Source organism: Triticum urartu, unplaced genomic scaffold (genome assembly GCF_003073215.2).
Source record: "Triticum urartu cultivar G1812 unplaced genomic scaffold, Tu2.1 TuUngrouped_contig_6454, whole genome shotgun sequence".
NCBI lineage: Eukaryota > Viridiplantae > Streptophyta > Magnoliopsida > Poales > Poaceae > Triticum > Triticum urartu.
The window spans coordinates 5,165-29,637 of record NW_024117218.1 but is presented as its reverse complement, the minus strand read 5'-3'; the positions used below and the strand labels follow the sequence as shown (position 1 = coordinate 29,637).

General features: G+C 43.6%; 3 protein-coding genes across 8 annotated transcripts; 1 reads left to right on the top strand and 2 right to left on the bottom strand.

The window, feature by feature from the left end:
* The first annotated feature begins 4,534 nt into the window (after positions 1-4,534).
* On the top strand, positions 4,535-5,332 carry LOC125530636. The gene is made up of 2 exons (XM_048695020.1): positions 4,535-4,781; positions 4,875-5,332. The coding sequence occupies exons 1-2, from the start codon at positions 4,566-4,568 to the stop codon at positions 5,160-5,162; spliced, it is 504 nt and encodes a 167-aa protein (XP_048550977.1). The 5' UTR covers positions 4,535-4,565; the 3' UTR covers positions 5,163-5,332.
* Positions 5,333-5,363: 31 nt separating this feature from the next.
* Positions 5,364-9,309, bottom strand: LOC125530634. Of its 5 annotated transcripts, none has more exons than XM_048695019.1 (11): positions 9,062-9,308; positions 8,819-8,972; positions 8,145-8,350; positions 7,880-8,035; positions 7,595-7,780; positions 7,198-7,495; positions 6,371-7,110; positions 6,193-6,291; positions 5,865-6,121; positions 5,685-5,760; positions 5,364-5,606 (listed from the first exon to the last, which is right to left on the bottom strand). In XM_048695019.1, the coding sequence occupies exons 2-7, from the start codon at positions 8,931-8,933 to the stop codon at positions 6,701-6,703; spliced, it is 1,371 nt and encodes a 456-aa protein (XP_048550976.1). In that variant the 5' UTR covers positions 8,934-8,972; positions 9,062-9,308; the 3' UTR covers positions 5,364-5,606; positions 5,685-5,760; positions 5,865-6,121; positions 6,193-6,291; positions 6,371-6,700. The 5 variants fall into 5 exon arrangements, with proteins under 5 accessions (XP_048550976.1, XP_048550973.1, XP_048550974.1 ...); XM_048695016.1 differs by having other exon boundaries at positions 5,865-5,944; positions 6,021-6,121; positions 8,145-8,972; positions 9,062-9,306; XM_048695017.1 differs by having other exon boundaries at positions 5,865-5,933; positions 6,021-6,121; positions 8,145-8,972; positions 9,062-9,306.
* Positions 9,310-21,874: 12,565 nt separating this feature from the next.
* Positions 21,875-23,565, bottom strand: LOC125530637 (thioredoxin H2-like). Of its 2 annotated transcripts, none has more exons than XM_048695022.1 (4): positions 23,336-23,565; positions 22,947-23,125; positions 22,314-22,439; positions 21,875-22,221 (listed from the first exon to the last, which is right to left on the bottom strand). In XM_048695022.1, exons 1-4 carry the CDS (start codon positions 23,415-23,417, stop codon positions 22,087-22,089), a joined length of 522 nt encoding a protein of 173 aa, XP_048550979.1. In that variant the 5' UTR covers positions 23,418-23,565; the 3' UTR covers positions 21,875-22,086. The 2 variants fall into 2 exon arrangements, with proteins under 2 accessions (XP_048550979.1, XP_048550980.1); XM_048695023.1 differs by having other exon boundaries at positions 22,314-22,415.
* Between the last annotated feature and the right edge of the window lie 908 nt (positions 23,566-24,473).

The window sequence follows — 24,473 nt, the reverse complement described above, 5'->3', positions numbered from 1 at the left end:
GATGAACAAACCGGATTTCTTCAAGGTTGAAACACTTATTGGAGGAAGTCTTAAGTTATCACTATGTTCTCCTCTTAAGACTTGGGGGCTACAGGTATTATGCATATAAAGGAGGAACATCTTCATTTTATCAGTTTTGAGCAAATCAGGAAGATCAATTACATGACCCGGTGTCGACAACAATTATGACCCGGCGCCATCAATATTTATAAACCGGCCATTTTGGTAATATTAAACCGGCAAGTTTTATATGTTCAAACCGGCTGAATATCAGATAAGTATTTTCATACCCATATTTCTTAAACTGGTGCTTTGGGAGCTGAGTTAAAGGAGTTAATCCTCACAATATTTCTCGGTGACAAACCAATGTCGGCAAATTGATTATGAAGCTGGTCTGTTGACCCGGATTTCCCAGAAGGAGGAAATAACAAGGACTTAAGGATGATCAGGTACCGGTTTACAAAAATTCTTAACCCGGAGCATAACCTGTCAAATTTGTTCTTGTGTTTATTTTGCACCATAAAGTTTACCATGAATAAATCCAAGCTAAACTTGGGGGCTAATGTCGGGGATATACCCCGCGGCGTAAACCGGCCGGAAGTATAACCCGGCCGGACTAGGCGTTTCATTGGTAAACCACCAGAGGATTGGCGGTTTACATGATTGGCGGTGTAAACCGGCCGGAAGTTAACCCGGCCGGACTTGGCAGATTATCTGAAGACCCCGCTGACACTTGGCGAGTTACTGGCGACCTGCCTTGACCTAGCGGTTTACAAGCAACCCACCTGGTTATTATGACTCATTGGTGATCCGGCGTGCGGGACAGACAGATGACAAGGCCCAAAACCCAGAAGGCCGGTTCACGTTTAATGGTGGGCCGGTTTAAGAGGAAAGGCAGGAGGAATATTATCTTACAAGGAGCTAAGACCTGGACTTGTATCCGGTTTGTATTAGATATAGACTAGTCCTAATCCTAATAGGACTCTACATGTAACCCGCACCTCCAACATATATAAGGAGGGGCAGGGCTCCTCAAAAGGGACAAGATTCACAAGTTCCGCAAGTTGGACAAGTTAGGTTTAGACAATAGCGCTCGAAATAGACCACTCTTGTAACCGTGATCATCATCATCATCAATATCAATGAAGCAGGACGTAGGCTTTTACCTCCACCGTGAGGGGCCGAACCTGGGTAAAACCCCACGTGCCTCGTCCCGCTCAACCCCTCTCAAGCTACCACATAGATGTGTTGGCCTCGCGACTAAGTCCTGACACTAAAGACATCTGCCGTGACAATTCCACGACACAGGGCAAAGTGCGTGAAGAAATCAAGAACAAGGCGGATGCTAAACGGCACAGAGACCTCGAGGACACACTTGATGATTTCATGGAGCGGGTGAAGAGACAAGCTCCAATGGCAGCAGCATTTCCTAACGTGAGCAAGAGTTCGCATCGTCCAAGGACGAGGACAGGTGATCTTTATCCCAAGCCATCAAAAAACGCAACTGTTAAATTGTGTTAATTAGGTAGTGTGTTGATGTGCGCGGGGAGAGCATGCATGCATGGGCAAGCGCTAGGCACGGGTTTGTTTACTCCTGCATGCATGCCATACGTGGGCCATCCATGCATGGTGTGCGTGAGCCATGGACCCCAGGTCACGGTGGGGTTGTGTTTTTGGTTGATTGTTCGAAAGCCATGCGAAACAATACTGATTGTCATTTGATTGTCATGCTGATTTTGTTCTTGTTTATTACTTAGATGTTGCCCAAGATCTGGCTGAAACTTCACGCGAAGCTGCGAGGTCTTTGATGTCAGTGGTTGTTGTTAAAGAGGCGATACGTGTCCAACCAGGTGCGTAGTACCCCTCGAAAAAAAACCAAATAGTTTTCCAAAAAAGCATTGGTTGGCCACAAAAAATCTGATCACCATTTTGTTGCCTGTTCTTTTCAGAAACGCCTGGTGTGGCCGCTGCAACCACGGTGGTGCAAGGACCTGACCTGAACGCATGCCTTGGGGTGCATGTGAGTTTGCTTGGGAAAGGTAGTGACAATGACTGACGATCTCGAAGTTAACTTGATTGTGTGAGGGTACTAAACTAAATTGAGTGTGCCTTGATTTTGTATGCAGAAATTGCTGTCCACGGGCCAGTTGATGAACCAGAGGAGAAGCCTATGATTGTGGACCACAAAGGCAAGGGGCCGGCTATTGACGGTGAGTGACGATATCCTTTACATGGTTAAAAATATGCATTGATGATCAGATAGCTTGCATGCGCTCACATGGGTGCCTTGCCCATCTTGCAAACAGTGGTGTACCGTAGGTGCACTAGACAGACCACCATGCATGAGGTGCTGGGAGTGGGAGGTTCTTCGTCTAAAGAGCTTCATCCGGTGGTGCCGCCTGTTGACACTGATTTGACTGAAGGTAATGTTGTTAACCCGATGAGTTAAATCCTCGACGGTGACAAAAAAGTTCCTCGCTTATGATGAGAGCTTCATCCTTCTTTGATCTGTGGAACTGTTGTGCCGGATGCATTGCAGCTGCAAAATGACCAGGCTATAGGAATTGCCGCGACCACGCCAATAGGGAACAGGAGGTTGGCACTGCCTCATGTAGGGGAACAAAGCAAGCCGGCCCCTCTTGGTTAGTGCAAACATGTGGTTGACTTGTTCAAACAATTTAAAAGTCGTCCAGCTAACGTATGTGTGTTGACGTGCTTGCAGCGGTTGTTCCAGCTTTGCCACCTGTCACGTGATTACGGCTACTCTCCATTTGAGCTGGATCTGCAGCATTTTTTTTACCCAAACCACGTATGTGTTGATTTGTATGAGAACGTTGCACTCCTCACTGAGCCGTCTGAGCTCAGCAGGTGTGTTTGTTTCCAATGATTGCACGTTTGCATATTGAAAGTGTGAACTTGGCTGCTGCTAACCGTGTGAGTAATTCTTGTCCTTAAACAGAACTTGGTTCGGGCATCACAACCCCACGGTGCTCAGGCTGGATGGGCATAAGATGAAGTACCAATTCAGCTTGCATGGTGAGATGATGTACACAGGCCTTGATGCATGGGTGCGTGGATGGAACGACGGGGAGAGGAGCATGATGCAGAGAGTTGATCTCCCAAACTGGAGAGGATTACTACCACCTGATGTTTCGGTAAGTTCAGCCCATGCAGAAAAAATGATATGGACTGCGAGTGAATGGTGATTCAAACGAATAGATTTGCGTGCGTGTATTTTTTGCAGCTCCACATGGAAAATATTGATACTGAGCACGCGCGCGTTGTGCTCATTGGGTTGCTTTCGACGCCCAAGCTTGGTTTCCCACTATGCATGTGCCGTCTGGTACGTACAATCCTACGTTTCTACCGGCATCTTCATTTCTTCTATATGGCTCACTAAAACTGCATGCATGCACTGCAGATCTTGATCCCTGTGTGGCTTGCTCACGATTGGTCCCTGTACGCCTTCAACATGGAGCTGACCAGGGTCACGGTGATGGACCCGTTCTACACACAGGTGGGATCCCCAGTGTACGAGTCGAAGCATGGGTCAACAGTTCACATGCTGCTTAAAGGACTCAAAATCCTGGGCACCTTGTTGTTGGACAGCTGGGACATGGATATCTCCAAATGGACTGTTCGGTACAACATTGATATGCACATAGCTTGCGGCAGGTGGGTGCACGTGTACATCATTTCACGCTTTTTATTGCTAGGTGTGATGCTAACCAACTTCCTCATCGTATTGTGATTTGTAGCGGTGAATCGCCTGGCTACATTGCATACAATGCTGACAACTTCAACGCTTATGAGTTGGAGGAACCCATTCCGCATGTAAGATTCCACCTACCTACGTAACCTTTTTTGTGTAGATGCATTAGTGCTCATAATGAAAAAATGATCAACTGACCGTTTTGCTCGCGTGTGGTGCCAAAGGTTGGTCTTCCCCTGCGTCGAAGGAGGATGCTCTATGAGACACTAGCCTATTCGGGAAACACGGCTGCTCACCCGGGATTCATGGAGGAAGTGGAGGAGGAGGAGTAGAACGCTGGACTCCTTGCTGTCGACGTGTCGCGCTTTTGGAGCTGCTTCTGGCAAGGAAATGTTTTATTCTCTAGCGTGAGGATCAATTGTTCTGCCCTTTTTGTAACTGTCTTGTTGACAGTTCTGTAAGCCCATGCATTGTGTCATGTGCTTTGCACTGTGTCGTGTGTTGAACCTAGTAATTCTATAAGTATTTTGGCATGGAACTGTACCAGCCATTGAAACCTATGACTAGTGAGTGTTTGTTAAGAATGATGTGTGCCAAAGTTTTAGCGTGCCTGCAATTATGCGGTTTGAAAATGTTAGTATTACTATCCGTGAATTACCGTGGAAGCTGGCAAGAGTGCCATTGGCACGTGACGGGCCTGCCATGCAAAACAATTAGAAAAACACCGGTGAGAGCCGTTGCCCACCACTCCTTTCGAAAAGTGACCGTTGGTGGGAGCCCTTGGCTATATATACAGCATGCCGCCTACACTCCGTTGGGCTTCACTCCACCAGCATCAAATCCTGCCCAACAAATGTCTTCGTCATTCTCTTCGAGCTCAAGGTGTGCTTCTTCATCCCAGAGGCGTTGGGCCTCCCCAAGAAGGTCGCCGGTGAGATACAGGGTGGGTCCACTGGACTATGAACCTACGATGCCATGCTGGTGCAAGGAGAAACCCAAGGCTGCCATGTGGATCTCCTGGAGCGACGATAACCCTGGGAGAAGATACAAGACATGCGCCAAGTCGCGGGTATGTGTCCTGATAACTGTCGTTTTTGGTTGTTGCCTTGGCTGATTCTTGGTTCTTCCCCACTGACATTTTTTTGTGCTCAACTCCCGTCAGATGGGAGGTTGTGAAATGTACGAGTGGCATGACGATCCCATTGAGGAACCGTTCCTCAAACAACTCATCATTGATCTCTGCGACAGGGTGCGTCAGTTAGAGAGGATCAGCTCAGAGTTGCGTGATGCAGCAAGTTCAGTGCCACAACACCAAACTCCCCAGCTAGAAGTTGCTCCTGCTCCTACAGATAATTTAGCTCTGAATCAAGGATCTGGCTACATGAAGGCATTTGCAATGTTCGTGCTGCTGGCAGCATTCTGTTACAAGTTAGGAGCAACAATCTTGTAACTGCATCCACAAGTAGGTGTAAGCCTTGTGTTCTAGATGTGATAATTGTAACCCTAGCAGATGTAGTAGAGCAGTTGACATTGCTTGTCTCCTAAGATGTTTATCTTGTACCTCTAATATGTATGAACTTCTAATATATTTCATACTAGTTGCATATGAACTTCTGCTTCTACCAGCCATGCTAAAAAGATTCGCATCTGATACAATAAGAGGGAGTCGATAATCAGACATAGTTTTGATCCAGGTCTGTCCTAAATGATTGTTACAAACCAGATAGAGAGGTTTTTCCAATAGTTAGGGACGTTCAAAGAAAGGTAAGTTTTTCTAAAGAGCAATGAACGATCCTTTGACAGCTTCAAGGGCGTCGTTTGCCACTGGAGTTTGGTTGCCTTGCATCCTCATTAGTTCGTAGATCATCAAGCTGCTATGTGATGCGAGCGTGTCCTGGAGGAAGAGATGGTGTGAATTAGCAAAAAAAACAAGCACACAGTTTCCATACGGTATGACCAATTAGAAACATACTTTGTTCAGTGGTGTCTACAGTTTGTCGCCGTCATAATTCCATGCAAAAAAGGTGGCGCACAGCCCGGTCTGCTCTCTGCATTTGGGAGGGACGAAGAAGCCAATAATAACAGTTAAAAGAACCAGACAAATATATCTGTTAATTATGAAGGTCGGGTGGTCGACAGTCAAAGTGCATACTTCTCAATGTTTTCCCTCATTATGATCCGAAAAGTGCGCCCCCAGTGGCTTGATTCACAATGCCAAGAGCTGAAAAAATTCTGGAGGCATGTGAACAACGCGGCATGCAGTTTGTTGCTAACAAATTCATGCATGCTGACTCGCCGATTGCTATACCCAAATGGCCCAACTGTTGGGTCGAATACGATGATTCTTTTCCGCAGCATATCAAATGCATATACAGTCCAACAATCAGGTAGTATCGTCGGGATGTACCACTGCATATATATAGGCATATCAGTGAGTTGGGATCGTAAAAATTGACACTAGCTCTGCTAAAAACACCTACCATTCGGCACGAAGCTGGATTGCAGGATGCTGTTCCTTCTTGGAAGCTAGCCCTAATTGAGTGTACAGTCAATGGGTCGGCATTCGCCAAAACAGTTGTCTGCACATATGCAGTTTGGGGGGTTGTCATCAAGACAGAAAAGGGTGGAGAATTAAGGGGAGGTGCTGGAAATACTCACAGCAAAGTCAGGCTCGAGGAATTTCCTCCATATCAGTCCAGGAGTGTCCTTTGAGAAAAACGAGTCAATCTGGCCAAGCCCGCGGAAAATAGTTGTAGCCATCTCATGGGTCATTGCATCGTTAGATGCAAGTTGACGTTGGATTTCAACCCCCTCTAATGCTATGAGTCTTGGCTTAGGATGCATGATCCATTTCCTGCAGCGATTTGATTGGAAAGATGCAGTTACTAAATGAGAAGACGAAAAATGCTTGTGAGCATTCAGTAAAATCTTTAATGCACAGGGGATGCGTTCTTTCCTCTCAAGGTTTAGCATCGAGGCTACAGTCATCTAGTCTCTTATGGCCCTGAGTACAGTTGGATTTGGTGGTACTGGGACTGATCCAGCTACCCACGGATCTCTTCCAAAATTGCATTGAGGTAGATCGATCTTCACATGTGCTCCATCGGTGGTTGATCCAAACAATATGAACCCGGGGGCTGGCCGCATCTCAGCATAGTAAGTAACCAAGATGGCTGTAAGGTTGTCGTAAAATGCAACGATCTTGCTTGCAATTTCATTGAGGCTTGCATCCTGGGATATGGCAATTTGGTTGAGTGGTTCTTGCCCATATGTTGGTGTTGCGGCGAGGACGTTCTGCGCCTCACGTGAACATGTTTTCTTTGCTGTGCCCGACTGTACGCTTGATGATAAACTTCCATCCCTTTTCCTAGCCGCGGAACTATTGGCAGATAGACAACCTGCCAAGGGAGAATGAGTAGTGTGAGATTGGATAATCGTTTATATGCATTTCAATGTTGAAAACGTAAGCATGATGGATTGTTTACCTACAGGGTTGCCTGGTGCTGGTAGTCGAGGACCTATCTTGCTGACTAATGGGGTGCTGAATTGAGTTTGGTGAGTTGGTACATGAGGCGGTGCATCACAAGTGTTTGTGCCGTCCTTTTCCAAGATGCACTTTTTGTTCCCATGTGCCTTGCAACAAGTGCAACTATCTGCTAAGCATGCCATAAGCTTGTCTGTGAAAGTAAACATATTGGACTGGAACACTTGACGCATTTCTGATATGCTTGCTAGGCCACGGGCGTTCTGCTCCCGCAGAAGTATACCAAGCTTCTCCGCTGACTATATGTTACACATAAAAAATGGGGTTAGATGCGAGGGGTGACAAGTTGATGCTACAAAATGTGTGAATGCTTTCTTAACTGAATAGAAGTGACTTACAATGCTTGGGTACCGTGTTCGTATGTAATTTGAAAACTCCTGCGGCCCGGTTTTGGTATAACTACTTCGCAACATCGGCGCGCATGTGGCATTTGCCCTTCTGGGCGCCGGCTTTGCTGCTTTCACTGTGAAAGTTTCCTTAGAAGGGAAGCCAATAAGATTGCTCACTGACAGCTCGGTCCGTACCTGTTGAGTTGCGAAGATGGTCATTGCATGTCATGGATGACAAATAATTGCATGTGCAGACTGAAAATATATTTAGCACGTGTGTGGGGGAGTGATTACCATTGCACCGTGGTAGGAAACTTCACTGGCGCCAACATTAACTGTAATTTTGTCCACCATCTTCTTCATCAAATCATATTCGTACAGACCTATCCGCAGCGTCACGTCTCGCAGCATGTTTAGAACACCGAGATCAAGGCTGTCTAGTACGAAAAGCTGTGATACAAACACCAGTAAGCAAAAAAAAATTAGCATGCCGATTCTGAATAATGTGAATGTGCAAAAATGTACTTCATGAAAGACCAAGGAACAGATCAGAAAATACCTGCAGGAACAGATGACAACCAACTATGTGGACGGTTGGGTTTCTCTTGGACACATCTGCATTGAACTTCTTAACAGCTTGGAACAGATTCTTGAGTACATATCCTCCCCAATTCCAATCCTTTATCTTGCTGATATCACTCAGTGCAGCCCAGAAGTCTATGGATATGTAATCGTGCTTAGCAGTGGGGGCAAGCACATGACCGACTACAAAAATAACAAAAGCAATTTTGAAACAGCCCTGCTCTATTTGAGGGGATGATTCTGTTATGTCTCGAATTAAGTACGCCTCAGCTGCTTTAAGACTGTGCGTGCCTCTCTCGCTAAATGATGCAGCCACACGCGTGTACTCAATACATGCTTCAGACGGCTCTATGCCTTCACCTTGTATGACTGAATTTCCACATGGGATGCCAAAGACATAGTTCAGGTGCTGGTCACATAATTCAAGAACACCTTGGCCCTCTAGATTTATTATGCTGGAATCTACATCAACTCTGTCCATTAGGTACGCGATGTACTTAAGGCTGATCTTCTGCCATGATTTAAGCTCTAACATTCCATCAAAACCGGTTTCCCTGACTAACTGCCGCTTAAAATCACTAAACTGGCCTATGACCGATCCAACTTTTAGCAAAGAAAACCTGGACGTGAAGCACGGGGTGCCAGTCAAACCTGTTGAACCACCGGATCCATCACAGTCGCTGTTCCAATCTTCAGGTGACTGCTCACTATTCTCTACTCGATTGATAACCATAGCTGCTTGGATCCCGCTAAATAAGTCAGACATCTTCGCCCTCTACGACTAATCCACCCTTGAATGAAAAACCTAGATAATGAAAGCAAGATCTAAGAACAATGGCGAGCGAGCATTACAATCAAACATTTAAATGCTAGGGGTGTGATTCGGGTGAGTACCTCTTGCCCTACTTGGGATGTTACCCTGCCAGACTGACGGAGAAGGACAAGCCTCGCCGCCGTCGACCAGCTCTACGGCGAGGGGGTTCTTCGTCCGCCTTGGTCCGTCTGGTGGATTCTCCTTGGGCGGCGAAGAACAGAGACCTGTGTTTGCCTTGCCTCTGCCTGAGGTGGGTGGAGGTAGATGACAAGGACGAGGGGTGATGTGAGGGCGTAGTAAATTACGTGACGAGACGTCTCGGGGGAAAGCAACCCGGCCTGCACGGATGTGTGCTGTTCCATGAAACCTGTACCTCGTGTAGATCAGGGCCGCTAATTGGGTTGTTTTGGTTAGAGTAAACATACAAACGTGAACATGATGGCGATTTTTTTTTCTGTGCGAAAAATCGCTGATCTAACATATGATGCTGCCTAAACTTGTTCGACTTTCTCTAACTTGATGAACAAATGAAAAATGTCGTGGCATGATTGTGATACTGTTTTGTGAATCTGTAATTGGCTGGTAATACTGTCAAAAGTGTCAAGCAAAGTCAAATGGTCGAAACAGTTAAACATGCTTGGTGCCTGGTAACAAACATGTGGGCGAAAAGTGTGTGTTGGCTGGACGATAGTGATCCACGTCATCACTTGCTGAACGTGTGGTCGCCCATGTCCAACGCTTGTTACGAATCATGCATGCACGCACATCTCCGAACAGGTACCAAACGAAGGCCGCCCATCAAGTACATGTCAGCTTTCCCTCTGAGGGCTAGGTCCCTTCTGCATGTGCGTGGGCCATGGCTGGGCCAATACGGGCCAAAGATAAATCAAATACGTGGTGTATACACTGGCAGCACGGATCCACATGGGAAAGCGACGACCAGAGATAGCGGCCTGCCTGCAGCGCGGCCGCTATTGGCATTTTGCGTGGGGCTCCAGCCCTTCTACCCATCGCCGACAAATAATGGAAGGAGCAGGGAAGAAAGAGGAAACCAGCCCATACTAGAATTTGGTTCTAGATCCGCCTCAGTTTTCTGTTGTTCCTTCCATTCAGTGGTTGAGTCTAAATATGTTTCATTTTAAAACACTTGTAGATCAACAAGTTGGTAAAAGACTTTCACAGAAAGAAATATGTATTCTTTCTATGTAAGCATGAAAAGACGAAATCTCAAATACTGGATAAATTTGTAGATGGTTTTCGAGGTCTCTACTTCTTGAAACCGCATGGAACTCAGGAAAAATATCATACCAAGGATTTTTCCCGTGCTACCACTTAGGCATGAGATGTCATAGGCGGTTTGACCTGTCTTATGGAACTAGTAGAGCAAGCAGGTTATTGTTTCCATGGGAAATTGACGCTAAAGAATCTATAGTGGCTTTCTGAAACTAAGATAATAAAAGCATGGGACCTTGGAATCAGAGATATGATCAAGATGAACGAGTCAGGGATTAAGTCAGATTTCAAATGGATAGAAGAGCTCATAAAGAACATGGTTTTTTCCAAATCAAAAGTACCCAGGGAACTTAAATACTTACTGGAATAGGAGTACATCACATCTGATCAATCAAGTATGAAAACCTCATAAGACACAATATTTTTCTTCTGACGACGAATCTAAAGTTGGGAAATTTATCATTCTGTTCCAGAAGCTGATAGTCATCAGAAAATTATGTTACAAGATTTACCTCACAGCTCTTTTTTATGTCAAGTGTGGCTTGTGTGACGCCACTCATGATTCACAGGTAGATTTACCTCACAACTCTTGAAAAGATATTCAGTTATCAGGCAAAGGGGTTCTACTCACCTAACGAAGCAGGTGTAGCATTATTTTGACACCACTACTGCCATCAGCCATCATGGCATGGATTGATTGTGGTTAGTGTCAAAACCACCTGATAGTCACAGAATACAGCAACACTTTTCCGATGTTAGAGTGTCATGTGCCTGGCCTGTTTGCTCAAGTCTAATAGGCCCTATTTTTCACAAAACAGGAGGAGATAAGTCCCCTACTGATTATATATTAGATATATGGAACAGGAAAATACAGACAAAAGTTCAGGAAACGAAAAAAATTCAAAAAGATTACACTTCTGCTCTAGCCATCAATGCATTGGAATTTTTCAAACCTGTTTTACTCTAAAAATGACTTGTGTGCAAAGCATTTTGAAAGTACTCAAACAGGATTGCACAGACGGGTTGATCCCCTTAAAATCCAATCACTCTTGCCCATCCAAATGCTCCAACTCATAAGAACATTGACTTCCATGAAGGAGGGCACTTGCAACTGATGTTTGAAACTACCCAAAATATCATATGGTTCAGCCATTAGGTTGATAAATAAGCCAAGATGAATCGAACATTTCTGTGCAAAAGGGCATTCTATAAGAAGATGAAATAGAGTTTCTCCAATGCCATTTCGGCAAAGAACACAGTCATATGACGCAAGAGGACCTATTTGAAGTCATTGAGACATGCTATCCCCATAAACTTCTAAGGTTGCGCAACAGATGCACGGGCGGTGGTTAATAAAAACAGTAGATTTATTGTGCAATCGAGCAATATGAACACTAGACGGCAATATTAAATCGAGCAACATGAACCTATCTGGCCTCCTGATGGGCAGGTGAAAACACTGGCACTACTAGGGAAAAGCCTAGTAGTAGCACGGATTAATGGGATAGCAGTAGTGTGGGGTCCCGCGCTACTACTAGGGTGCTACAGCTAATAGTTAGGAGTAGGGAGGGCCTTACCCCATGCTACTGCTACTGCTAAATAGCAGCAGCATGGGGTTTGACCAGCTCTACTACTAAATAGCAGCAACGTGGGTTGTTGCCCCTTGTCAGTATATTCATGCGTATTTATATTTATGTTGTATTTATACATCATTATACAATTTTTTATATAGTAGCAATAAAGAGGTTGTGGAAGAAACATAGATTAGATTAAAGTGGATGGATCCAAGTGACCATGTTAAATTAGTAGGAAGATATATATGATTTTGGGACGGCACACAAGTGTCGAATGAAGGCAATAATCTAATCTGTGTTTCTTCCACCCCAATGATATAACAATCATCATTATCATAATGATATAACAACTCATCATCATTGTAGTCATATAACAACTCATCATCATTCTAGCACATGACAAGTACTACGGCATCATCATCATCATCATCATCATCATCATCATCATCATAGTCATATAACAACTCATCATCGTAATCATGTAATAACTCAGCATCAATATAGCACATGACAAGTTAACCAACACTAACTAATTCTTATCATCCTAGGTAAATAACTCATCATCATTCTAGCACATGATAAGTACTAGCTAGGACCTACTCCTCTCTCTTAGGAAAAATAGAATAAAATAGGTAAACCTCTCCGTCTCCAAAATGGAGAATAGAGATCTGCCTATCTCCAATTTGTGGCCTGCACACATTCATGATGTCTCCGATTGGTTGCCTGTGCGCATCCACTACTTTTCTTCATCCTTTGATTTTGAGGCATTTATCTGTCAGACAAGTTGAGTATGCACTTTGGAAAGCTACAGGCGGACTTGGCGGTAAGCTAATAATACTCATCTCACGTTCAGTGTACATCAGCTGAGGCACAACATCCTTAGGGAGCTTCTGTTGAAAAACATAATAGTAGCATAGTTAGCAATGTAGTTTACTACAGAAGAAGGTATGCAAAAGATGAACTAGTGGCACAATAATAAAAAATCTTACCATGCTATTTGCACGAATGTTACCATCATTCAACTCGTGGAGTAGTGGCATGTATCCACTATAATGTTGGCTAAATTCATAATGGAACTTAAAAGTCTCAACATCATTAACAAAGGAGACAAGATAATTTTTCTCCTCCCAAGTTAGCTATGAGACATGACCGTAGTAGGTCTGGTCTACAGCTGTGATAGCCTGGCTTATTAGGGATCATAGACTACTCATATCAATAAGGAATTCCTTCTTTTCCGGGAGCCCATTCGGAAAGAACTCTAAAGTTAAGCGTGCTCATCTTGGAGTAGTTTCAGATGGGTGACCGACCGGGAAGTTGCTCCCAGGTACGCACGAGTAAGGACAAAGTGCGCAGAAAAGACTAGTATTGATCTGTAGGGCCAGTCTAGATCCCACCAGGAGTAACGACCACCGGTGGGTGTGTCTGGGGCGTTACAAGTTGGTATCAGAGCCGACCCTCGCGGTTACACGGATGTTTGCGGACAGGTGCGCGGTCATGTTGTTCATGATGATTGTGACCCGTCGTGGCACATGGCATGACACATGTGCCGGACTGGATGCACAGACGTATGCGCCAAGAGGGAACATTCCTGTGGCCCGACGAGGGCGTTGGTTCCTCTGAGTGGGGTGTATGTGATAGTCTGGCTTATTAGGGATGATAGACTACTCATATCAATAAGGAATTCCTTCTTTTCTCGGGTGCACACGAGTGAGGATAAAGTGCGCAGAAAAGAGATATATGGGGCCAGTCTAGATCCCGACATGAGTAACAACCACCGATGGGTGTGTCCAGAGCGTTACAACAGCCTTCCATGTGTTTCTTGGAGAAAGGAAATAAGGTGTCTATTATAAATAAAAAAGTTTAGTAAGGATGAATACCAACTATTTTAAATAAACAATATAAATTACTTAACAAATTTGTTTGAAAAACTCACATAGAGGTAGAATTGGAATCATGTCCACATCCACCCAAGTGTTGATATTATGTTCAAGATCATATTTAGGACCAATATCGTAGGTTATTTTCGTATCCTCGTGAAATCCGTAGGCCTTGCACAGTCCTCTCTAATTTGAACAACAATAATGTGTGTGATTTACTGCATTGTAGAGCTTAACCTCAAAAATGAAACCATGTTTCGTCTTAAGGTGAGCTTCCTTTGTCTCCATATTCTCCTTATCTTTGAAATCGAGCTTGTCTAAGATATAAGGTGTTGCATAATAGGGGACGCACTAGTAAAATTGTAAAAAAATACACGTTAAAGGAAAAGGTACAAGTCATGCTTATTTACGAAAAAATACTTGCCATCGTTACATACAAATAAAATGTTCGAAGGTCACCTTCAGCGTGAGGGTGAAGCACCTATCCTATTCTTGGTGAGGCCTGTCGCACATAGCCCCGTCGTCGGTGCAGTAATCACTCGAGGATCCTATCCTCATCAGACATTTCATGTGTTCATAATTCAAAGAATAAAAAACGATGGCAAATACCAGGAACTCGACATACATATCACTATTCAACACACGTTGACTTTCGGTCGAATCTTCCTTGGAAAACTTTCATCTCTCGTGGTGTATATGGTGGGCACTCCCATTCTGATATATTGACCATTGGTGATGGTCGCTCCTCTCTTCTTTCCCGAGTGCATTACACCAAAATGTCTAGCACACAAGAAAGAAGGAGAAGCGACCCCCATGAGAACACTTGGGATTCTTCCTCTCTAATATATCGACCGTATATGGTGGACACTCCCTCATTGATTTTCGACCATCGGTGATGATTGCTTGACCCCTTCTCTCATGCATTACTGATGTATATCACGGGAAGAAGAGGAGGAAACAACCTCCATGAAATCAGTCGGGATCCTTCCTTCAAGAACAAACTGAAAGTCACACAATATGCCCCAACAGACTGAAAGCCAACCCTAAGCATCAGTCAATTAACATTACATATATCGCTAAAATGTCGTTTCATTCCCGTTCTGGCGAATCACGGGCACTCGATATGTCATATTTTCTAGCACAGGTAATACTTCCATTTTGCATCATGTTTTCCTACTGTTATTTATTATATTTTGGGTTGTTATTCACTTTATGATGCAATTCTAATTCGTTTTTTCTCTTATTTTACAAGTTTTACATGAAGAGGGAGATTGCCAGCAGCTGGAATTTTGGTCCTGAAAAAGCTACAGGAGAGATAGATATTCTTCACAGCTCCAAATAACCTGAAAATTTACAGAGAAATATTTTGAAATATATAAAAAATCTTGGCGGAAAAAAATACTAGGAGGGGGCCCACCTGAGAGCCATGATCTCAAGCCCCCCCCCCCCCCGGGGGGGGGGGGGGCGCCTGGTGAGCTAGTGACTCTCCCAGCATGCCTCTAGGGCTCATCTTCTCCTGTATGATGCTATTTTCCCTAGAAAAAACCAGAAGAAGAATTTTGAAACGAAGCGCCGCCGTCTCGAGGTGGAACCTGGGCAAGAGCACTTTTGCTCTCCGGCGAAGCGATTCTGACGGGGATACTTCCCTCCGGGAGGGGGAAATCGAAGGCATCAACATCACCAACGATCGTTCATCGTGGGAGGATCAATCTTCATTAACATCTTCGCCAACACCATCTCCTCTCAAACCCTAGCTAGTTCATCTCTTGTATTCAATCTTTGTCCCAAAACCTCAGATTGATACCTGTGGGTTGCTAGTACAATTGATTACATCTTGTAGTTGATGCTAGTTGGCATATATGGTGGAAGATTAAATGTTCAGATCCTTAAGCATATTCAATACCCCTCTGATCTTGAACATGCATGAATATGATTTTTGAATAGCTACTTTTATTCTTGAGGATATGAGATAAGTCTTGTTATAAGTAATCATGTGAAGTTGGTATTCGTTTGATATTTTGATGATATATATGGTGTGCTTTCTTTAGTGGTTTCATGTGAACATCTGCTACATGACACTTCACCATACTTTGGCACAAGGCAAGGCATTATGGAGTAATAAGTAGATGATGGATTGCGAGAGTGATAGAAGCTTAAACCCTAGTTCATACGTTATTTTGTAAGGGGTTGATTTGGATCCATATATTTCATGCTATGGTTAGATTTATCTTAATTTTTCTTTCGTAGTTGCGGATGCTTATTAGAGGGGGTAATCATAAGAGGGTTGCTTGTTCAAGTAAGAGCAGCATCCTAACACCGGTCCACCCATATATCAAATTATTAAAAGTAATGAACGTGAACCAACTAAACATGATGAACGTGACTAGATGACAATTCCTATTGTCCTCAAGAATGTTTTGCTTTCTATAAGAGAACTTTCCGGCTTGTTCTTTGATATAAAAAGGATTGGGCCATCTTGCTGCACCTTGTTACTATTTTTCAAGAATCCATAGCCGAGGCAGTACCTACTCAGGCTTATATCACTCACACAAGATGTATAAATAGTAGCAAGAATAAGAATTATACAATTGAGAAGAATCAAGTAATATGGCCGATAGATACTATCGTCCTTAAAGTGAAACATGTTTGATGCGCTTGTGTGCGACATTGCTCCTGTGCAGTTTTGGTTATAATAAATGTTCCTTGGTATGGAAGCTTTACCAAGAAACGAAGGGCATGCGTTGACTGTCAAAATTGTCAGATTTGCATTATATGGCAAGGCCAACCGGTCTGATCAGCATGTTGAAGCAATCCGACCGGTACGTTGTCAGTCTTGTAGCCAATCCAGCAATGCAGACCGATCACCAAACAGATCAGACCGTTATAATCAAAGTGCTCAAAATGCAAATTGGACTTCACCATTGCGTAGATCTCGTCGTGACAATCAAAATGCATATGTAAGACTAGCCCCATCCTATAAATATAAAGGGCCACACCCGGGTGGGGACAACCAAATGGAACCAAAACATTTACTTTTTTGATAAAGCTATTTTTCGAATGGCAGGAAATTTGCAACAGTTCCAAATGACCTCTGCGCTGTCCGATCCATATCGTATGCTCGGATGGAGTTCCATCTGATCCGCAATTTCAGGGTTGTTTCCCACGTTTCGCTATAAATTCTCTGGCTCCATCGGATTCGCTTTTCCAGGCTGTTTCTCAGGTTCTGCTAACTCATGTGCAGTGTTTTTTCTTCTCCAGTTCCTGCTAGCACTCCCGCAAAAACAAAAGCTATGGCCGGTGGGATCAAACTCAAGACCCCTAGCATCAACGCTGTTGTAACAGCCATCACACTAGGTTGTGCTTGTTGTGATATAAATGGTATCACAGTACATGACCTTTTGTAAACTGTAATAGCAAAGTTCTATTTTTGTGATTTTCTCCATAAGCTTCTTAAATAGCACAGTAACTCATGTGCAGGCACCATGGTGATGTCCCTTCCATGTTTTCGGCCCTGGAATAAAAGTTGTTGAAATCATACCCCGGTAACTTTTGTTGAAATACGCACACCGAAGCCGATAAATCGCCTACAGGCACCATGGTACCTTTTTTACCCAAAAAATATATATATTAATGTAGCCCGTAACTTGTGTGTAAAAAGCATGATAATGTAGACACAACAAAGGTGATAAGTCATGTACAAATACTATGGTAACCTTTTAACCCGGGGAAATTTTATTGGAAAACAAACCCTGGTAACTTCTATGTAAATAGGTTGGTAATATACACATAATAGAGCTGATAACTCACGTAAATACATCGTGATAATTCTTTTTTTGACTCTGGTATGAAATTTGTTGAAAACCATACCCCCGACAACTTCTGTGCAAATAGCGCATTAATATACGCACAATAGAGTTGATAACTTTGACTAGGGAAATTTTCCCTTTGAAAAACACAACCCCGATAAGTTTTGTGTAAATGACATTATAATTTGTGCACCGCGACCTTGATAATTTTAGATAGAAACATGGTGGTAACATTTTCGACACGAGGGGTGCTTGAAACGTACCCTTGCTAATTTCTGTGTAAATAGCATGATATTTTATGCACTGCTGACATGATAATTTAGGTACAAACACCATAATAATTTTTATCTGGGAAAAAATGTTTGAAGACACATCCGCGATAACTTCTATATAAATACCTTGGTAATATTAGGACAATGACCTGATAACTTAGGTACAAACACGCTCATAACTTTAATCTAAGAAAAAATGATTGTTCAGAACGTAATACATACATGATAGCATGGTAATATAAGCACAACAGTGTCTGTTAGTAAGTTACCAGATTCGTGGCATACATACTACCATGTTTTTATAGAGAATTTATTGGGATGTGTTACAACAACTCTTTATTCATGTGGTCAAAAAAGTTACCACCGTGTTTGTGTGTGAGTTATCAGATTCGTGGCGTATAAAAATTATCTTGCTCTATTTTACAAATAAATTATTGGGATGTGTTATAACAATGTTTTTTTTTTCTTCGAGGCGAAAGTCACCATGATGTTTGTGAGTGAGTTATCAAGTTTGTGGCGTATAATTAGCATGCTCTTTTACATTTAAGTTAGTGTATTACAACAACTTTTTTACCTAGGGTCAAAAAATTACCGTTTGTGCATGATTTATCGAGTCTGTGATGCACGAATTATGGTGTACAAAAGGAAAAAATGGTAAAAAGAAATAAAGAAAAAATGTCTTGTTTTTCTGGTCGTGTCTGTAGCAGTACAAATTTTTATCGACCTTCTTTGTAATCACAATTTGAAACTTGACTAGGTGGATATGGCAAGTTATAATTGACCAAGAGGCAATTCTTCCCCGCATTTATTTACCATGCCAGAAAATAAAAAGAAAGTGGGAAAAGTGATGAGATCTCAGGACGGGACAAGTGGATCGCGATCGTGCGTGCCCGTCCCTAAAATCCTGCCGTATGGAGGTTAGTCATGTCCTTGCTTTTTATATCTCTAAACCCTGAATGCCTCTATCAACCTCTATGTTGTTCGCATACTGATCTCTATGACCAGAGATGGCGTCCTAAGTCTCGCTGGTCGATCTAGGGCACACTGACGACGTCCACGCCCTGACGGGGTCCCGATAATGGCCTTTGCTAGTTTTCTCATAAACTAGTCGTTCTTCGCCACGTAAGTGCGTTGGTTATCTTTTTGCTCGTGAACCTAGCCATCCTCCATCACATAAGCATGGTAGTTATCCTCTGGAACGGTTAATTTGGGTTAAACCCTTGGAAACCGGTCTAACCGGGTTGCTGGACCGGTCTGTGTAGCATTACTGCCGTTCGTTCTATTCGCGGCCCGCACAGTCTAGTGCTCTCATGTGTTGGTCCTAAATTTATGCCAATGGATAAATAATTTTGATTAGTTATAAATACTAAATTTATTCATAATTTTTTAATATTTATGTCTCGTAAGAGCATCTACAACCAAACTCCCCTTCCACTTTTTCCCTAAACGCCCGAAAGCCCACCCGGTCAAAAAAGTATGACCCAACCAGACCACCCCTCTCCCCCCACTTTGTCCCTAAACGTCCGGACTAACACTCAAGGACGTGGCTACCTGGCACCCGAGCGCCCGCTCGCGGGATCGAGCGCTCTCCCCAAAAGGAAGGCAGACTGTCACTTTCCCAAAAAAGCAAATCAGTTTCTCACACTACCATCCCACGCCCACGTGATTCCAAAACCAACTGACATCCTAAAAGAAAACTACTTGACGTATTCACGGTACTCAGGAAATCACCTACGATCTTGTCCTGCATGCATTTATTTGGGTTTCAAATTTTTTTAATAGGTATAACTTTTGATTCGTGCATCGGAATTCAGATCCGTTTTCATCGTTGGGTTTCTCATGACGAGTACTTCAAAACTAGATCCCATATGGGCACATATTGACAAACTTTTTTCGCAGGCAACTTTGGGTTGTATTGAGGCAACTATTGTGCTATAAGAAAGCAACTTCTTTTTTTTTCCTAGTATGACCGCCTATCAACGAAAAATCCTTCTAAGTTGGTTATCGCAACTATCAATTTGACTAGCTTCATCTCTAAGTTGTATACCATAAGTAGCAAGTATCCTAACTCTATGCCACCTATTACACTACTGCACACATCTAATTAGGAGGTTACTAGGTGATTTCACTAATAGATACGGTTCAATTCATCTAGCATCAAAGTAGCTCCTACTTAGCACTAAAGTTGCCTCATTTAGCATCATGTTCTTTTTTTGGCTTGGTATGACTTTCTATTAGGTTGATCTATGTCAAAACAATAAAATCACACAAAACATGAGGTGCCTTTAGTGCTACATACAAGCAACTTCACTGCACTATGTGCTGTGAATCTTGCTAACTTTATCCAACTTGCCTATCAGGACTGCTCGGTTGCTTATCATTGATTATTAGTTGCCTACGATTGATGCTCAGTTGCCTACAAATACTATGAAGTTGCCTAACATTGATACCCAGTCGCCTATCTATGATGCTCAGTTGCCTATAGTTGATGCTCAGTTGCCTACAAATACTATGAAATTGAACATTGATGCACAGTTGCCTATCATTGATGATTAGTTGCCTGTTGTTGATGCTTAGTTGCCTACAAATACTATGAAATTGCCTAACACTGATGTCCATTTTTTATGTTGCCCACGGTTCATGCTCGGTTGGCTACAAAATACTATGAAATTTCCTAACATTGATGTTAGTTGCGTAACTTTACAAATTAGTTGCCGACTAATATTGGGATGTTTCTTATCATTCTTTTTCTATGTTGCCTACCTGTGATGCTCTGTTGTCTGCCATTTCTATATTAGTTGCCTAGAATACATTGAAAAGGTGGTCCATCATTGTTAGTAAGTTGCCTTTCTATGAAACTAAGTTGTTTACCATACCAAAAGGTATTACATGCAACTAAGGATGATGTTAAGCTACTCGCTTGTCATGGCAAGAAGCTTAGAATAATGTTAGCCTACCCCAGAAACTAAGTTGCCTACAATACTATCAAATTGGAGGCGGAGCTAATTATGGTAGAAAACTTAGAAGTGAAGCTAGTTAACTAGATAGTCATGGTAGCCAACTTCAAAGAGATTTTCAATCATAGAAAGTCATACTAAACAAACTAACAAGAAGGTGCTTTCCTATAGCACTAAAGTTGCCTCCGTAGCACCCAAAGTTGCTCATAAAAAAAGTTAGTCAAAACATATTCATATGGGATCTAGTTTTAAAGATCTCGTCATGATTAACCTAAGGGTGAAAACAGATCTTAATTTCGACGCTTGGTCTAAAAGTTATAGCTTTTCAAAATTTTGAAAATGCTAATTAAATGCATGCAGATCTAAGTTTGAACTGAATCCCCATCTCATGCAGTGTCCCACGTGGGCCGCATCTTTGCGCTTGTCGTGACGTGGGTTATTATTATTCTGATCGGAAGATTCCGCATGCGTCGGTGGCGATCGGGCGCAACGGACGGCTCTCGCGTGTGTACTCGTGACACCCATATGGCGCAGCTGCATGATTGAGTATTTAGGAACACTCAAACCCGTCTCAAATGGGTCCAGTCACGCCCGGGCAGCCAGCTGCATGCACACAGGGGCCCACTTGCAGTGACTTGGTGAGAAGACCGCGGGCGGAGCTTGCGCCCGTGGCCGCCCCTGCGCTTGGAGCTCGCGCCCATGGCCGTCCCGAGGCCGGAGCTCGTGCGCCCATGGCCGCCCCGAGGCTGGAGCTCGCGCGCCCACGGCCACTCTGAGGCCGGAGCTCGTGCCACCGGGCCCGAAGCTCGCGCTCACGGCCCGTCCGAGGCCGGAGCTGACGCCCCCACACCCGGAGGTCGTGCCTATGGCCGGTCCGAGGCCGGAGCTCGCAGGCCCCGCCCGGAGCTCACACCCACAGCCGCTCCGAGGCCCGAGCTCGTGCACCCAACCGGAGGTCACGCCCACGGCCACTCCGAGGCCGGAGCTCGCGCCCATGAGCAAGCTGACCACGATCTGGCCAAGACTGCTCACACCCATGGCATTTGTGCGTGCTCTAGTCACGTCGCACGTAACCTGTTCGTCGAAATGCTTCAATATGAGGGGGCCAATTTGAGATGTGTGGATGTGAACGCGGGGCATATGAGCGCTCAAAGCAGATGATTGCCGCTGAAGATGCTCTAAAATTCTACTGTAGCTCATATCATGCTGTAGCATAGGTCCATGGACTAGTACATCTAATACTCAACATCTCTCGACAAGTTTCGTACCATGCTTATTCTAGCTACTGTACATAATAGTTTTGCAGCATGCACCTGCATGTACCTCGCACTGCCGATGCGTATATGAAGGTCATATTATATCTCTTCACACGAAATATATTGAGTACTAGTTTAGCGCTCGCTCGATGCTCCGCTCGAGTTCGTCGTCCTTGAGGCCGACGACCTTGCCCACCTGCTTGCAGTTCTTGAATAGCACGAACGTCGGATACGCTCCCTCCACTCCGCAAAGCCCCGCCAAATACTGCACGTACGGTTAATAATTGATATCAATAATCACGCGCGTCCGCTTCCAAATAATGATACATGCATGGAATCATCTGGTTGTGTGTGTACCTCGAAGTTGTCGACGTCCAACTTGCAGAAGTCTGCCTTGCCTATATACTGCTTGGCGAGTTTCTCCAACAGCTTCTCCATGGCCTTGTACAGCGTGGAATTCTTGTCGTAGAACGCATACACCAACTAGATCATTTCAAACATTAGAGTTCTACTAGAGGTCGAGTCTCCAGAAAAGAAAAGAAACTTGAGAGATAGAAAAGCTAGCTGCTACTACCTCTGTCCTGGTTTACTGGTTTGTTTCGTATTTTGTGTCGAAGTTTGACTATAGATTTAACTATCAAAATATTAATACATGTCACCAAAAATTATATCGTTGGATTCATATTTGAACATAGTTTCTGATGATATTATTTTTGTTACATGTAGCTTATGTTTTATTAGTTAAAATTATGATGAAAATATGACCCTAAATGCAGTGGCGGAGGTAGAGGGTGGACAGGGTGGGCCGATTGGAAATATGGGCTTTATACCATAGAGAAAATGCTAAAAAGTAAAATAAAAAATAAGATTATATATACAATTGCACTGTTGGCCCATCCTGGCCCAGTGGGCTAGGTCCGCCACTGCCTAAATGCGAGGGGACTAATAAAAAGACAGAAGTAGTACTAGCTAGGTTAGGTACGTACGTACCAGCTTGTTGTATGGAGCAGACTTGTTCCAATGCAATTTCCATTCATCCATGTCTTTGATCGAGATCACACTTCCGGAAGAGCTATCCTGAGGGGGTTCGGCTAATTGTTTTCTGCCCAACGCATAGTCGAAGGAGTCCGCAGTTAATATAATTATATTAACTGCAGGGTAACGTCTGCCTACAGAATTAAACAAAATCAAGGAAGTGGGTATAGTTAAAATTACAGGAAAGTAAGAAAGTTTCTTTATTGGATAAATCAGCACGAAGAGAACACAACAGGGATCCAGAACCGAAAATCTGTGCGCACATCGTTTCTGTTAGGACGCTCGAATAGAAAGAGAAGAAAGAAAGAAAAAAGATGGAGCAGGGAGCACCGCAGCATGCATACCATCGTTAAATCTGCGCCAGCCGCCGCCGCTCCACCAGAACCACGGCCGTGACTTGTCCACGTAGTAATAGTAGCTGTTCATGCTGGACTAAGAGGGGTGAGCTCAGGAGGAAGGAGTCAGTGCAAGGTGATGGCATTATATAGTGGGCCGGTGAGCTAAGGCCTACGGGTGGATCAGCCGTCTGGATGCGGCGAAGAATATGTGCTCACAAAGCTTAGTCTTGCGGGTCTCGTGTATGCCCTCGACGTCCCTCTATATTAAGATTAAGGCTAGCCATAGTGAAGGTAACATAAATAGTAACATGTATTTGGGACTCACAAACATGCTTATGTGACAGTCAATTAAAAAAGAGAGATAATTACAGTAACATAGATAGATACCGTAACATAATAAATGTTATGCTACTATGTGTCATGTATGGCAATAAATAAGACCACCTATGATACTAATCTATATTACTATGCATTATGAATGTAGTATAATACACTAGTATCATATACTCCTTACTATGACCAGCCTAAGTTGTAGGAGTACTATGTACCTATACATCTTCAACCCAGAAGCTTTAGCAAATAGATGCATCAATGTGTGTGGGGCAAAGAATAGATGCTCGCAAGGGTTTGCGCACCTGTCGTGTACACAATCGAAGGCTGCTGTCTGGCGGCAAAGAATAATTCTTTTTAATTCTTTTCTGTTTTGCTTTCCAAAACTCAATTTTTTTTTGCACACTGCTACTACTACGTACCTACAGTCAGCAATGCACCACTGATCTAGATGTTGTTTTCATTTATCAAACAATGCATCTTTCTTGGGGATTTATTCTCAAAAGTTACAAACGGAGGCCACCTTCCTATTCATTGACAAAGTGTCAAAATCCAATCAAATTCCAGATGCTCACATCTGCAGCACGCCCACTTGGGCTTGAGGTTCAAGACGTTATCTTTCCACTGGATAGCGCACCTGCGGTGCAAACTCGAACTTTGTTCCATTAAAGAATCAAAGAATATTAGGCGCAGAGGGCATCAAGGAAAGACACCTAAAGGAATGAAGATGGGGTGGCATGTGGGGTGTGTGTGTGCGCCTTTAAAGATTCCGACTCCACTCGTTTAGAAAAGAAGAATTCCCAATTCTTCCACA